The sequence below is a fragment of the Polypterus senegalus genome, chromosome 1 (genome assembly GCF_016835505.1).
Source record: "Polypterus senegalus isolate Bchr_013 chromosome 1, ASM1683550v1, whole genome shotgun sequence".
In the NCBI taxonomy this organism is placed as follows: Eukaryota; Metazoa; Chordata; class Cladistia; order Polypteriformes; family Polypteridae; genus Polypterus; species Polypterus senegalus.
The window spans coordinates 156912219-156926962 of NC_053154.1; the positions used below are offsets into that span (position 1 = coordinate 156912219).

The 14744-nt window shown below is 39.6% G+C and overlaps 1 protein-coding gene across 6 annotated transcripts in view; it reads left to right on the plus strand.

The window, feature by feature from the left end:
- The window catches only part of LOC120533822 (receptor-type tyrosine-protein phosphatase eta-like), a 51187-nt gene that overhangs the window by 27882 nt on the left and 8561 nt on the right, over positions 1-14744 (plus strand). The window contains exons 5-7 of one of the 6 annotated variants that reach the window (XR_005634633.1): positions 3775-3868; positions 4453-4500; positions 5173-5245. Coding sequence is in view for 2 of the 6 variants with exons in the window: in XM_039760855.1 (XP_039616789.1) it covers positions 3775-3837 (63 nt within the window). In the remaining 4 variants the exon portion in view is untranslated. Of the gene's footprint in view, positions 1-3774; positions 4925-5172; positions 5258-14744 lie in introns of those variants that run through there. The other 5 variants (XR_005634632.1, XR_005634631.1, XM_039760855.1 and 2 more) reach the window with 5 other exon arrangements.

The window sequence follows — 14744 nt, forward strand, 5'->3', positions numbered from 1 at the left end:
CCGGGTCCACCTCTTTCTCTAGGGTGCACTGACAGTCTGAATCCCTCTATGGGAAGAAGAGGGACCCCTCGCTGTCTGCACCCCTTTAGATGGCCGCGAGACCAGTGCTAGCAGTCGGGACAAGTTTGTTTGGCAGCCAACTTCCACCAGCTGCCTCCCTGCATGCTCCCCTGCCATGCTGTCGGTCATCGCAGCAGCGTCTCATGTAGAGGGCAGGGCAGCCTGTCAAGCAGTATTGGTCATGACTGTGGCTGCTGCACACCACCCTCCCCTTTCCTCTATGGAACAGGCTTCACTCACCTGTACCGCTATATATTGCTGGGAGGATGACGTGCTGTGTCTCTGAAGCCACTGTGTGAGGGCTCCCAACAGTGCGCCAAGCTTCTTTTCCAGACCCTCCTTCACCTCCTGCAGGACCTGAAAAACCAGGGACTGCAGAGGTAGGAGGACAGCCTCCACTTCACTTGCAGCCCAGAAGAAGTCAGTTACACTAGTCTGCGGCAGACTTGGACTCATCCCGTCTTGCGGCGACCATGAGTTACCAAGACCCTGTGCTCTCTCCACAGGTGCCTCCAGGATATCTTTGGGAGTGGTGTTGAGGTTCATCGCCAGTGTCTGGACACCAGACACATACCCTTCCCCCCTTTACCTGTCACAGGGAGGGACTCCTGCCCCTCCACCGGGAAAACCGCACCGGGGACGTCATCTGGGCTCTTGCCCCCCGACTGTTGTCCGGAGTTAAAAAGGGGACCCAGGTCAGCATCACTCCATCAGAGCTCGCTCATCTCACCATTACGCCACAGACAGGTGTCTGCAGGCCACCTACAGGGATACAGCTCCTTGGCACCTAGGAGACAGGCAGACGGAACAAAGGCACACCTCACCCAGGGTGGATCATCCCTGGGTCTGTCACCATCCTCCCTGTGGATCCTGTGTCTCTGAACGTTGTGGCTGTGCCTGGCCACCAGTTTACGAGCCTGCCCGGTCTTCTTTTTCCCGATCAAGTGCGGTGTCCCTCAGAGTTGTTGTGGGGTGTCTCTCCTGTGGCTCCCTACCGCTCGTGCAGGCGCGTACCTTGCGGTGCTGTGCTGCCTCGGGAGCACGCTCTGCGCTGTAGTGTTATGCGCGCTCTCCGCCTCGGGAGCTGTGCGTGCTTACTAGTGCTGTTCTGGCGGGCATGTGCCTCGCACTGCTGCGCACTGCTAAGCCAGGTCTTCACACAAATTTTTTATGTAGGTCCTGGCCCAAATGCATGGACTGAAATCCTGCCGACTATGCCAGTGTGAAAGTAGATGCAGTACAGCGCCCGACCTGACACAGACTCACTGCAGAGGCATGTGTAAAATGACAAGACTTTTATTTTCTTCATTTGTGGGGCACGTCTTCCTGTGAATCCCCCAGACAATACACAGCCCCAAAAGCACTTAACTCAATTGATCACAACACTCCCGTCTGGCACCACCACTCCTCCCTAGCAACCTCATCCTCTTCCTCCCGATTCTGGCCCTGAGTGGTGGTTGCCAGCATTTTTTATAGTCCACCCAGAAGTGCTCCAGGTGCTTGATTACCTGCTTCCAATTGCACTTCCGGGCGGGGCTGCAGAGTTGTCCAGGCCGGCTCAGGGACCCATACAGCACCCCCTGGCAGCCACCCGCCACACAAGACAGGAAGAACACAGCAGCCATGTCGAGAAGTCAAGCTAAAAGGAGCAGAAGTTTTAGGAACTCTCCATTACAATATGGGTTATTGAAGAATGCTGCAGCAATATTAAGAACAGAAAATTCCTCTGTAGTATATGACCTCTACAACCTGCATCAGATTGTAAAAGAAAAAACTTCTGAATGCTTGAGATGCGCAAAATTTAAAAGGAATGATTGAATGCCAAGTTCACAAACCTTTTTGACTGCAGGCTCTGTCAGTTTCCTTAATTTCGCAGTCTCAGAAGAGTTGGAAAGAATAAAAATATTGTCTCCAGAATACTATCTAGTTATCCAAGTAGTAAAGGAGCTTCATTATTAACAGTCTTGGTCTTGTGGAACTGATGCCAGCGCACACTATATGGCATTGTTCAAACACTTGTGCAAGCTTCAGGAGAAGAAGAAATATAATTGGCCATAATTATTTAAGAAATGTGAAGGTGACTTCCATTTTTAGCATTTTCCCATAAGCTAACCAAACAGACTTTGCTCCTTCCATTTATGTTATGTACCTCGGTGAATTTGGAGCATATTACAGCAGCTTGGCTCTCCACAGCATTATTCCAATTATTGTGGACAATGACTGAAGCCCGTAGTGAGCTAAATTTCTTTGTAATTTTTTTTGTTCTGCCTTGATGTCAGTAATATGTTAATGAAGCTATTCCAGGCATTCCTGGAACCTTAATCATAAAGTATCTTTTGTGGCAAGAAGCTGTTTGGAGTCATACACATTCAAAATCATGATGGCATTATAGTCAATTACTGGAACTTTTTTCACCACCAACAACAACAACATTCATTTATATAACTATATAGCATATTTTCATGCAAACAATGTAGCTCAAAGGTCTTTACAACATGAAATAAAAAGGAAGTTAATATGAAACATAAAAAACAAAATTAGGCAATAATATTATACAGTATATAACAAAGAAAAAGGTAAGGTCAGATGACCAGGAGAACAGAAAAAAAAAAAAAAACTCCAGTTAGGCTGGAGAAAAAAAATCTGCAGGGGTTCCAAGGCCAAAAGACTGCCTAGTTCCCACTGGGCATTCTACCTAACACAGATGTTCTAAATCATCCACATGGTTTTCAGGCTTCAAATTGAAAAGTTTGATGATGATGGTCATGTAGACATCTGGGACACTCACCATTAAATCCATAAATGTCAGTGGAATCATGGTACCTTGATCATGTGGTGGTGGCTCAGATCACCACCACAGAAGAACCGGAAAAGACAGAAGAGAATGGTACAGATTAGTACAAAATTGCAGAACCCAGGGAAAATGCTAATTCAATGCCCATATAGACTAATAGAGATAGAAACTAAAATGTAGCTACAAAAAGCCATTTTAATGTTTTTTAAATTGTTCTACAGTGTTATTTGGTGAATTTCTATTGGTAAAGTATTCTAAAGAATATCAGACTGATCAACTCTTAGTGGAATCTTCTTATCTAGGGTGCCATCTGGATAATATGCTGTAAGTAAAATGTACTAATATAACTTGAGATGGCAAAGTGGGAGAATAGAATAAAATGGAGCAAAAAGTTTAAAAAAAAAACAAGCAATCCAAGAGAGCAATTCTACCTTGCATCCATCAGTGCCAGAGGTTATGTGATCCCTATAAAAGAAGATTTATAGATTTCAAAATAAGAAAGAATAATTTACCATTTAGGAGAAAAAATGTGTAAATTTAACACAGAATAGCAAAAGAAAATGTGGCATTTAGGGAAACTAAAAGAACTGTGTACATTTTAGTGAAAATAAAAGAAATATAAAAACCTATTGTTTGGTTTCAATATACAGTATACAGTAGTATATAGATCTTTTTGTGATACGACATTTGTTTAGATTTCTTTGTCTGAAGAGACTTTTGAGTTTATAAGACATGTAATCCCTGCCACTCAAGAAATAAAGTACTGCTATAATGGTTGTACGTTTATATTTTATTTCCAGATTACCTGTTCCAAATACCTTGTGCTAAATTGAGCAGAATTCTTTTAGAGCATTTAATTATTTGAAAGTGTATGTATTCATATGTGTGTATAAATATATACAATTCTCTTTTTCTTGCAGTTAAGCAGTCTTCTTCAGAACCAGCTGCCACCAAATTCCTTCTCAATATCTTTTAAAGGATGAAGGGACTGTATATTAAAACAGCATCAACCAAGTGACGTTATTCTTGTTATACAACTTGAAACATATGACACATTATGTATTCAATTTTAAATAACATTGTATAATAGTGTTTATTTTCTTACTTTTTAAAAGAAGTGTATAATTCCATTATTATTGTAAATAATTATATGTAAATGAATGTCTGAGCTTGATTGCAATAGTAAAAAGTTCTTATGGTTCCATAACTGTTTGAATTTGCCTGGCATTGTTCAAAGGCATTTATCTTCTAATAAGGCAAGACACAATACTTAATGATCAGCTTCATTCTACTTTGCAGGATTAATTTTAAGTTAGGAAAAGCACCTTCCAGCATGAAAAAATATCATATCTCAATAGCAAGTGAGGTCAACAAATAATTTGACAAATTTATGCTCTGATTTTCGCAGTGTCCAGATAGAAAATCAGTTACAAAGGCATGAGGCAACAACGAGGCTTGTACCTCACCTGATGAAGTTAGATGTTAGACGTGTGGTGGACACAACACCAAGGCACACTTTTCTGGGTCATTCATGTTTACTTTCTGCATTAGTTCTGTATACAGGATTAACTTTATATCAACTTTTGGTCATTTATCAGGTGAAGATGAAAAAATATCCAGGAAAGGCACTGCAGAAAGTGATCATGGTAGTTATTTTTAATAATTATTTCTACTTGACTTTTTATTTAGTTTTATTAACTAAATATATTGAGGTTTATACAACATTAAACAAAATCATGTTGTTTTAAGTAAGTTTTTTTACTTTAAGCAAAAAAAATGTCAAAGCTTCATCAGGAGGATGTTGTGATTCATCACCATTTTACCTCAGCAATCAAGACTGTGAAGGGCAATGCACTAGAGAAACCTTGCACTTAATATATTATTTTATATAAAATGTTTTTTACCTAAGAAAATGGATGTGTTATTAATTATATTAATATTACAAGAGAGTGACCTTAGCGTTATACTTTTTGTCTTATTTTGTTACAAGTTGGCCAGTCTAAAAATATTGACATTTTGTTAATAGTAAACATGACCTACTTTAATAAAATGGCATTATTTTCAAAGCAATATATTGTCATTATTTCTGTTTTGTGGATCATACTAATTTTGTACTCTTCAAGTACATAGTTGGGTGCCACTACATGAAATGGAATATTTGGATTCATCCAGTTACGAATTGAAATTTTGATATACCTAGAATGTTTAGGTTGCAATTAATCTAAAAATCTAATGATGCATTGTAGTGAAAGTTTGGTTTTCATAAAATGAGATTAGACCAAATTCAAATACTTATTTAGTAAACCTTAATGTTTCAGACTTTTTCAGCTTGGTTATATTACCTGCGGTGGGTTGGCACCCTGCCCAGGATTGGTTCCTGCCTTGTGCCCTGTGTTGGCTGGGATTGGATCCAGCAGACCCCCGTGACCCAGTGTTCGGATTCAGCGGGTTGGAAAATGGTTGGTTGGTTATATTAATTTCAATCAAAAAATGTATTTGACTTGAATGAACCCAGTTAAACTATATGTTTCCAAATGAACTACATTTAAGTTAAACTGACTGTACATTTTTTACAGTGATGGTTCACATTCAAACCTGTTTTGTGTTTAAGTTATATGTTATATATCATTTTGACTATTAATGTTTAAAACTCTCTCATTTGCTATGATCTCCAGGGGGTCTAGAGTGTGTACCATAACTGAGCCTGCCCTTTTAATTAGCTTGTTGATTCGGTGGGCCTCTCTTGAAGTGATGTTACCACCCCAGCATGTCACAATGTAGAAAAATCACATTAATCACCACAGAGTTGTAGAAGATGTAAATGATGTCACTTCCAACATTAAAGGAATGCAGTCTCCTAAAGAAAAAGAGTGAGCTCTTGGCCTTTCTTATATAGGTCTCACTGTGTTCGGAGATCAGCTCAACCTGCCATTAATGAGGACTCCCCATTACTTGTAGAGGTGGACCACTAATACATCCCCTTCATAAATAAAAGATCAGACATAGAGGTTCTTTGGTGTGGCAAAAATTAAGTTCTTTGGGTTTGCTGATGTTAAGATGCAGACAAGTCTCTTTGCATCAATAACCAAAATTCATCAAATGAATCCTGCACTCTGTCCCTCCCTTATTAATGTACCCCATAATTGAATAATCATCTGAGAGTATCTTTAAGTGACATGACTTTGGTGGTATTGAATGCACTGGTGAAATCAAAAAACACAATTCTCACAGTGCTGCCAGCTTTTTCCATTTGAGCATAAGCCTTTTGGAGAAGATAGACAATTGTAACCTCCACTTTAATCTTTGTCTAATAGGCAAACTTCAGTGGGTCTGGGTGGTCTACCACAAGAGGACTCCTATAGTCCAGGACCAGTCTCTCAAAGGTCTTCATGATGTTAAACCTAAGTGCCACTGGTCTGCAGGCATTAGGTGAGTAGACACCGGCCTGCTTTGGAACAGGAACAATGAAGTTTGTTTTCCACAGCACTGCCACTTTCTGAAGCCTTAAGAACAGACTGAACAGGTGACAGCAGACACCACAAAGTTGTTTAGCGCAGGCCTTAAGAACTCGAAGACTGACTCCATCTGGTCCTGCAGCTTTTCCTGTGTGTAACTTCCTCATTGTTTCCTTACTTCAGTTATAAATATTCCGCACTGATAGTCAGAGGTGGACTTGTCATTGGCCATTCCAGTGGTAGTAGTCGTTGATGTAGTAAGAATGATTTGGTGAGACTGGACATTGGAAGAAGGTGGCAGTAGGAGGAAAAATCTATTCAAATCTGGTTCAGAGCCTTAACTTTGTCTATATCCCCTTCTGGCACCTGAGCCCTGGATTGCTTGAGTCCAGTAATTATACCCAGTCCATTCCAGACTTCCTTCATGTTATTCTGGAAGTTTGAACCTGTACTGTAATACCGTTTTCTTACTAAACTGGTTTGTGATGGCACACAATGATTACTAAATGATTACACTTATTACTAACTGATTAGTTACACATCCCAGGTTGTAGTATTCCCAGTTAGAGGTTTACTCATTCAGGGATTGTTTTTGCATGCTTGTTGCTGCCAATGCAGTAAAAGTGCCCATATGTTTGCATTTCCTTTCTAAGGAACCATAGTGTGAGGAGAACACATTTTCTATTTTGATAGGATTTATGCTTCTTCCAACATGACAGTCTTTTGCTCCCTAAATACAGAGCCTGGTCCTTACTTATCACCTATAGACAACTTTTTGTGAACCAGCCAAAGTCGCTACTCTTAGTGACATCCCAGTGAAGGTATGAACTAAGGTCAAGGCTCACTCACAAATGTCAAGTGACCCTGAGCAGTACTTACCTCTGTATCCATATTTTTTTTATTCTGGAAATATTTCCAAGTCTTGAAAATGGTGATTGTGTTATTTATGGATGATTGGTGCGCCGTCACACTTTAAAAATAGAAGTTAGGCACCAGCTTTTCTATGTTCCACTGTTGACCAGTTACAAAATAACCATCAATAGAAACTTATATTATAAGAGATGGCCGGCAGCTCAACCCGGCTGGGACGCCCCTGCGATGGAAGGATGGGGGAAGGCAGATTTTGAAGGACACTGCCTCCCCAAAAACGCTATATGGCAGCTCCCCTGGAGTGTAACGGTTCCCGGATTCTCTCAGGGCATCTTGGGACTTGGAGTTCAGTTGCTCAGCCTATTTCCTTTTTAGGGTGCAATATAGCTCCCTAATTGGAATAAGTTCTTTTATAAATGCGGCGTTTTAAGTAACCGAAAAATATAGAGATGTGATATTAAAAGGTGATATCCCTCCCATAGTGATACGGCGGTAAAAATCACATAAGAGAAAATAATTTAGCTTTCTTTACTGATGATTTACGCGGCATTACAGACGGGAAGCCATAACAGCAAGACAATACCTTCATCATGTCTGACTTCTAGCAGCATGTGTATGGTTACCATGGAATTTGTAACTTGCTTAACAAACACATTTGTAGTTAATACATGTAATCTAGAGAGCTCTTCAGATGTGAAGTTGAACTTGAATTTGGACATTATTGCCAGGTAACAAAGTTGCTTGTGTTTTCTGTTAGTGTTACATCCATACACATAACAAAAGTTACAGCACAATATACAATACATGACACTATCACAGCATTATGTACAGTAAGTAGCATGTGAATAATAGTATATTGTGCAAAAACACACATGTATCAACCAATTTAACAATGCAGAACAATGTAAACCAGTAACATAGAGGAAAATCTATAAATGAAAGATAACTTAGGTCAGAGAGATGCTTGGAAATTAACAGAGTGTAATAACAGACACACAAAACATTCAACCAATGGAATTGCTTATATGTATAAATTTAGACATCAGAAGGTTTGACTTATATTCTTTCTTACAGTTTCTTAATATGAACCCAGCCTGAAGAATCTCTGACCTGTTTATTGTTGAATGTTTGGTTTTCTTACAAGGCAGCACACCGTTTCTCAAATGTTTGGATACAAGGCCCTAACACATCCATTAATTCAAGTGAATTCTGTTGAAACAAACTCAGTATTCTAAGGCTGGTGGCACACTCCATGACTTTTAGTCATAAAGCTTGTCAAAGTTAATGACAGCAGTTGCTGGATCTCATTGCAATTTTCAGCACAGTTTCAAATCTTCAAAGTATCGGAAACTCTCTGAACTTTAATAGTCAATTCATGTGCTTCCTAACAACGCCAGTGCCTGCCCCACACCAGGGGCCTCATGTATAACTCTATGCGTAGAACTCGCACTATAACATGGCGTAAGCACAAAAGCCGAAATGTGCTTACGCACAGAAAAATCCATATGCAGGAATCTGTGTGTACTCCAACTTCCACGTTCTTCCGCTACATAAATCCCGATCAGCGTGAAAAGTAACGCCGCACGCGCATTTTGTAACGCCCCAAATCCTCCCAGAATTACGCCTCTTTGAATATGCAAATCAATATAAATCGCCCTTAAGCTCAGCCTTCTGTGAAAAGACAATGGGAAAAGCACGGGGGGAAACATAAGAATTTCAGCGAATACCAAGTGGAGGCAAAGGAAAAACATACTATTTGTTCAAATAAACCATGGTATAATCAACAAAAGGACATAGCGTGTTAGAGAAACTTGAAAGCTCACGTTCACAAAATCGCACAGTGCCAGAAATAAAAAAGAAGTCACATATCAAAGTCGCCGTGAAAAGGCGAGTTGTAGCTCACTGTCTGAGTGTCATATGAAAGCTTATTACGGTACAGAGAAAAAAAGGCACACAGTGGGGAAAAAGCACGAAATGTCAACTTCAATCTCAACATTTCCACTTTAATCACGTAGTTTATTTTGTCACTAAAGTCATCTTAAAATCGTTTAATTAACCAGTCTCTCAAATGACATCGTAATTAAAGTTGCACGTTAAATGCTTTGTTTTGTATTTGATCATCTACTCGTATGTGCTCTATGTGTGTGAATCACTACTTGCTTCTTAAACCGGCTCTCTTCCTCCAACTGGACACAGAATCCATTACATTCGTGATATTACAGCTCTCTGAATAACTAAAATACTGAGATGTATACGTGATATCATTTTTATGATGATAGGAGTTAAAGCACGTTATTAAACATGTGTTTCACTTCAATGAAATAATTTATTGCAGCAGTACTCCGGGGCGGCTCTAGGCTTGTGGTGGCACTGGGCAGAGGAAGAATCGGTGGCTCCTTCGTCCGTCAGTGTCAGTAAGGTAGCTTATGCACAGTGGATGGCCACGTCCGTTGCAGACACTGCATAGCCGCCTTGTGCTCATGACACAAGCTTTTAAGTTTTGCCTAAATTTGTCGCTGCGTTTTTAGCTGAGTTGTTATTTTCTCTTTCTGTTTTATATTCAATATATATTGGCGTAGCCGCCACTGCAGTCCTTGCTTTTCTTTCCCCAAATACCCAATCAGAATTGGGGAGCGCCGATTCTTCAAAACGTTTAAGGAACATTGAAATATCTTGTAGTACATGTTTAATTATTCTATCCTTCACGACACTCCCAGTGAAGAATATAGATTATTTAAATGAAGTTAAAGTTTTATCTGTATAATTTAATAAACATATTTTGCTGCATTTCACCTTAAAAATGATATCGTCATCATATGTAAATACGCGCTTTATAAAGTGGCTCAGGTTGTGCGATATTATAACTGTGGTGCAAGTTTACAGTGAGATAATTGTACTTATAAGTACAAACAGTTCTACAAGGAGCAATTAATTGAGTGCATTTAAAGTTCTTGGGATGAAACTGTTTCTGAACCGCGAGGTCCGTACAGGAAAGGCTTTGAAACGTTTTGCAGTGGCTGAGACAGCGTGTCCTTGAAGCTGTATACCGATAATTCTCTTTCCGATCAGCTGCTGCTGTGATTCATACTCAGATACAGTGATATAAATACTCCGAGTGGTGCAGTGAGAGTAATATGGAAAAAGGTGATCCGCTGTGGTAACCCTAACGGGTGCAGCTGAAAGAAGAAAAAAAAGGTGCAGTGAGAGTAACAACGCTAAAGCAGTTATGGTATTTGGAATACTATGGCTATTCCCTGGACCATTATATCGTTACAAGTTAATCACAATCAGATGCGTTACACTAATAAACAATATGCGGTTAGTTTCAGTGTATTTATAAAAAAGGAAAATAAGAAGTAACTACACAGGAACAGTAGCACTGCTTTGACGCTGGGTGCTGCCAGTTTGCAAAACCGAGCGGAGAACTTGCATACGACAAGGTATGAGGTACCGTGGAAAAGTGCGTGGCTTTACGCCAAGTGTAGGTTTTATACATCGCGATTTGAACGTGGAAAAGTTCTTACGCAACATTTCTGTACGTACGCACCGTTTATACATGAGGCCCCAGGTATGCTGAGTTCAGCTGCAGCCTCAGCCCTTCTTTTTCCTTTTTCCATTCTGTCATGGTACACATTGGATACATGAGCTTGTCTCATGTATGCATGATTTCAAAGCACCTAGCTTTCTTCTTTCCTTGTGTGCACAATGTAGCAGCCTTATTTATGGCTGACTGTGTATTGGTTGGTATCTCTCGCACACACTGGGGTCCACTAATGTAACTTTTGTTGTGGTGTGTCCCAGACCTCTGACTGACATGAATGGCAGTCAAGTTGTGTAAATGAAGGATACAAGTTAAAAAGTTCTGTAAATGTCACAAGTGTTACTGGCTTAAATGTGCTACAGACCAGAACAGTTCTGACAATATATTCCACATTCACACCTTCATAGAGACCAGCAGGCCTCTCTGCTCACAATTTCATTAAGAAATAAGGTCATTTTAATAAAATGTCATATAACTAAGTTCAGGGGCCTAATGTATAATACTTGCTTACACCTGGAAATATGTGTAAGCCATTTCTTACTCAAAAGATGGGATATATAAAATTTTAACTTAGCATGGAAATTGACTTATAGTTCCAACCATTTGTAAGTCCTACGCAAACTTTTTCGATGCTAGCATTTTCACAACTGTAGGCAGGAGGATAATGAAGTGAACAGAAAATCTAAATTATTTAGACATTTCAGGAATGTGTCAGTCACATTTCACTGTTCTTTAACAAATTATATCAAAGTTAATTAGCAAGTTTGCTCAATGTAGCTGTCTTTGGTGATGATAAAAACCTTTAATTGATATGCTTAATGTCAATGCTTTTGGTGTGTAGCTCTTTTGTCTTTAAAAAGAGTGTGCTGTATATATTGTACAACATAGCTGGCAATAGCAGTGTTAGCTCTTTTGGAGGATATCGCCAATGACTATATAAAGCACATTTTCAGAGATCACAATGTTTTTGGGTTCATGATGACGATGACTGGCTTATAAGCCAAGTCAGGCTTCCTCAATTCATACTCTTGGAGTAGTGTACTGAATCAGAGCCTACATTACAGAGACCATCATGGAGAAATCATGCAAACATTGTTCCCTTACTAGGAACTTAACATGCAGTAGGCTATTTGGCGATGGGTGCTTTTCAGCATGAACTGTCTGATCGGTCAGGAATCTCGCAGTCAGCCTAAGCTGTGTCATGTCATCTGTATGGGATGGCACACTTAAGATGCTCACCAGGCACATCCATTATCCTTACCATCATGATCAAAAACTAATTTGCAACAATTGCTGATATTCCTAATGGAACTGGTGCATTTCACTACACACATTTTGTGATAAAGGCACCATCACAGAATGCATTTACTTTTGTAAACAGAAACCACTTCCATTCAATTAATTAAATTAATATGTAATGCTCAAATATGTCTGAATAACACTGTTGTGAATCTCAGTCCACAATTGCTTTATTTTATCAAACAGCAATGTGTGAAGCAGACTTCAGGGTCATGCTGTGTGCGATGGTTGACTTCATGGTAAGTAGGCCTAATCGATAGGATTGCAATTAAGTTTAGTACATTACAGGCAACTTGCATTATCTTTTTTTCATGTGATAGTTGGTACACCACATGAGAGGAGATGTCATGATAGGCACTCCAGCCCACAATAAGTGACAGAAAAAACCATTGGTTCATTAAAAGGTAGATGGTGGTGTTTGAATATGTCGGATGGCTCACTGCTCTACAGCCCACCAGAGTTTTTCCTCATTGTGATGGCTTGTGAGGTACTGCACAACCTAGTGCTGTAACATGGATAGCCTTAAAACATCAGCACAATGATAATTCAACAATGACATTTGCTTGGAATAATGATTTTATTTTATTACAAGTTCAATAGGAATGTATCTGAATATCAACCTGCGTTCATTCACACAGTGTACTGCCGGTGCTCAGGCCGATTCATGATGGCACATTGCTATTGCTCTCTACAGTCTTGTTTTTTCTTTTGTGACACCTGCAGAGATAGCAGCAAAAAATATTTTTGCAGATCTTTGCTTCAGTGAGTAATACTGTACCTCAAGTTCACATTCACTTAATTTTCATTTTCTACCTTTTTGTCCTTTGTTCTTCCATGGTTAATAATAAAGATGGTTCTTAGAAACATGGGCAAATTGGCATGGTGATCATACATATTCAAAATACGCATTTTTATGGCAGACATTGTTTCTGACAGGCAATGATGAGGAATGGCTAAAAGCATGTGCATGATTTAATATTTTATAAAGGAACGTGGGCTAGCACATAGTGTAGGGCCCTAAAATATTTTAAGATGCAATTTTTTGTTTTTTTTTGGATGACATACAGTAGATAATGTACAGAAATTAAAATTATTCACATTAAGACCAAATTGTGGATTTGTTACAGATTGCAGATTACAGATTGCTGTTTGTGATCCATGGAAAATTGTAAAAAAAAACTGAAAGAAAAAAATTAAATCACACATCAAAATATTCAAGTGGAAAATCTTTACTGAGTAATACTGTATAGTTCGTTGAGAACAAATTGATGTAATAACGGTCAATGGAAACCACAATCATTCATCAATCAAGCCCATTGATGGCTTGATTCAACATCACATTGAAATCAAAGTCAAAAACTGAAATCACAGGCTGACCCAACTTGTGTGAATTTCATCACAGCAACTCAGTATGGCCATCATATGTGTCTTGAGAGCAATGCAGCTTGCAGCAGTTGCCATTGTAACCTTGGCTGATGTTTGTGGTGGTGGGGAGTAGTGTCTGGGTTCATCACCCACTGGTAATTGTACTGTGTTGGGTGGTTAATAGCCACCAACTTTGCCTTGTCTTTTCAGAGCCGTGAATAGAAAACCTTTGCTAAACTTGCTGAGGACATTTCTTGTTTCTGAGTTGATCTCTTTGGTTCTTGACTACTGACCTCAATTTTTCTCTTACTCTTTGGCTTGCTGTTTTGGTATCTCTCTCCTGGTTTGTCCTTTAAAAATCTTCTTGGTTTCCCAGCATTACATTTGATTCAAGAGGGGACGGAAGTATAAAATTGTCTTTAGGGAGTTGCTCTGTGTACCCTAAACTAGAAAGAGAAGAATGGCAGGCAGCACCACATTTAAGAAAAGCAGTCTTCTCCATCTTCATTAGGTTGCTGCAAATGGAGGGAATATAGGGACCCCAGCTGCTCATTTTGGAGGCAAGATAACTTGAGCAATCCATCATGATTCTGGACCTGTAAGTTAATAATGCAACTTCAGGGGGTATAGGTTTAACTGGGAACATTTAGATGAAGCTCTGGGAAAAATTGATCCAGGACATTCAGGTCCCTAAAGTAACATTTGGGTGAGGTTTAAAGATCACTCTATAACATAGTCTAGGCTGGTAGGACTGAAAGAGAAGTTGGGACAAGAGATTGATATTCTTTATGATCTTATATTGTTGATCTTTAATCAAAATGTGGCAATTTTGCGCTACAATTAGACACTTACTGATTTTTAAAGTAAGTCTGGGATTGTAGTAATTCATAGACTTAATGCCGTAAACAACTTTTGTGCGTTTTTTTGAATCCTAGTTTAACTGTGTATTTCATAATGCAAGTACACATAAGCAATCATAATAATATATAGTATAGAATTTTTCCTCTAAATAATATCATGTAGGGCAGCATGGTGGCGCAGTGGGTAGTGCTGCTGCCACGCAGTAAGGAGACCTGAGTTCGCTTTCTGGGTGGGTTTCCTGCGTGGGTTTCCTCCCACAGTCCAAATACATGTAGGTCAGGTGCATTGGCGATCCTAAATTGCCCCTAGTGTGTGTGCCCTGCAGTGGGCTGGTGCCCTGCCCAGGGTTTGTTTCCTGCCTTGCGCCCTGTGTTGGCTGGGATTGGCTCCAGCAGACCCTCGTGACCCTGTAGTTAGGATATAACGGATTGGATAATGAATGGATGGATGGATAATATCATGTTCCTTTAACTATGACATTTGTTTTGAAGGGCCAGAC